Raw genomic sequence first — 1624 nt, forward strand, 5'->3', positions numbered from 1 at the left:
GCTGCACCTTGATTCTGTGCGGGAAGTGAACGTCAGTCACTGCAGGACATTCTTTGAATTTGCTCAGTTTGCCCCTTTCCTGGGACGGATAAATAATCTTCACAAACTAATTCTCTCTGATATCTCTGGACCTTCCATCATTTCCCCAGAGAAGAGAGAGCAGTTCACCATAATCACCTCTCAGTTTCTTAAGCTTCACTGTCTGCGAGAGATTTACATGAACTCTGTCCACTTCCTGGAAGGCCACTTGGACCAGTGGCTCAGGTAAGATATACAGCTCTCTCTGCAGTCAGAAGAGCCTTGCTCTGTTCTAGAAAGATTAGAGATCACGGACAGTGTGTCACCAGCAGGAGGTGAAGCAGAGATCAAACACGAGAGTATCAACATATTTATTCACTGCTTTTTCACTCCTCAGTCCTACAGCAAGGTGTCACACACCCACTGTAATTAAGTAATCAGACTGGAAAGGGCCACCATGTAGAACGCCAGGAGGTGGGGGTGAGATACAGTGAGGGCAGGTGTGTGAATTCCTCCTTGAGAAGCCCACCTAGGCTAAGGTGCTAAGAAACCCCCAGGCCTCTCTGATCCTCCCAGCAGTCACCATGAGGAGGCTGTGCCACAGTGTGGGCTGGTGACCAGATGGGAAGTGCAGGAGTCTGAAGCTGATGTCAAGGGACAGAGGTGTAGGACAGGGAGCAAGGATACAAATTCAGCTGCCCACCTTTTTGAGAACCACAGTAGCTGTGGCCAGATCTTACCCGATTTTTCATTCCTGCCTGCCTCGGGCTGCCCTCAGCGGTAAAGAGCTCTGGTTTTCTGCTTGGGAGTGAGGAAAGGGGACTGTAGAGATTCAAGACTCAGATACGAAAGCAAGTGATTGTAATGTCTCACAAATACATAAGCAAGGGATTTTATTGGCATGCCTAAATTGGCCTAACTCATGGGACACTTGGTCCACCTTGCTGTTTTCCACCACTCACTCATTTTCACCATCAATTGCAGATGTAACTGCTTGGTTTTCTACAGGTGCCTGAAGGTCCCCTTGGAGACCCTGTCATTAACTCAGTGCCAGCTTTCCCACTTTGACTGGAACCAGCTGCCCCACTCTGAGTGGACCCGACAGCTAGAACACTTGGATCTGAGTTGTATCAGGCTGACTGATTTCAGTTCTGAGCCCCTCTGAATTCTGCTGGGTAATGTTGCAGCCTCCCTGACCACCATGCATTTGGAAAACTGTGGGATCACAGATGTGCAGGTCTGTGCCTTCCTGCCTTCTCTGAGCTGCTGTTCCCAGCTCACTACCTTCTGCTTCGTAAGGAATTTCATGTCCATGGACACCATGAAGAAGCTGCTGGGCCACACTGCCAGGCTGAGGACCTTAAAGGTGGAGCTGCACTCTATTCCTCCAGAGGTTTGTGTTCGCAGGGAAGGTGTTCACCTGCAGATGTGGACCGAGGTACATGAAGCACTTAGGAGGATGGTGAAGACGCTAAACCATCCCAGGACAGTCTGGTTTTGTGTTCACCGTAAACTCTGTTGCAACCGGGGTTTGAACTACATGCACCCGAATCCATGCCCAGCCTGTATCCCCATCTAGTGGAATGCACATTTCCCATGCTTCCTT

General features: G+C 49.7%; 1 protein-coding gene across 1 annotated transcript in view; it reads left to right on the plus strand.

The window, feature by feature from the left end:
• LOC102030471 (putative PRAME family member 26) overlaps window positions 1–1624 on the plus strand; it is a 30005-nt gene that overhangs the window by 26748 nt on the left and 1633 nt on the right. The window contains exons 3-5 of the mRNA XM_013507567.1: window positions 68–264; window positions 1027–1145; window positions 1206–1456. Of these exons, the coding sequence (XP_013363021.1) occupies window positions 68–264; window positions 1027–1145; window positions 1206–1456 (567 nt within the window). The remainder of the gene's footprint in view (window positions 1–67; window positions 265–1026; window positions 1146–1205; window positions 1457–1624) is intronic.

Source organism: Chinchilla lanigera, unplaced genomic scaffold (assembly GCF_000276665.1).
Source record: "Chinchilla lanigera isolate Chin_1 unplaced genomic scaffold, ChiLan1.0 scaffold00131, whole genome shotgun sequence".
NCBI classification, from domain to species: Eukaryota; Metazoa; Chordata; class Mammalia; order Rodentia; family Chinchillidae; genus Chinchilla; species Chinchilla lanigera.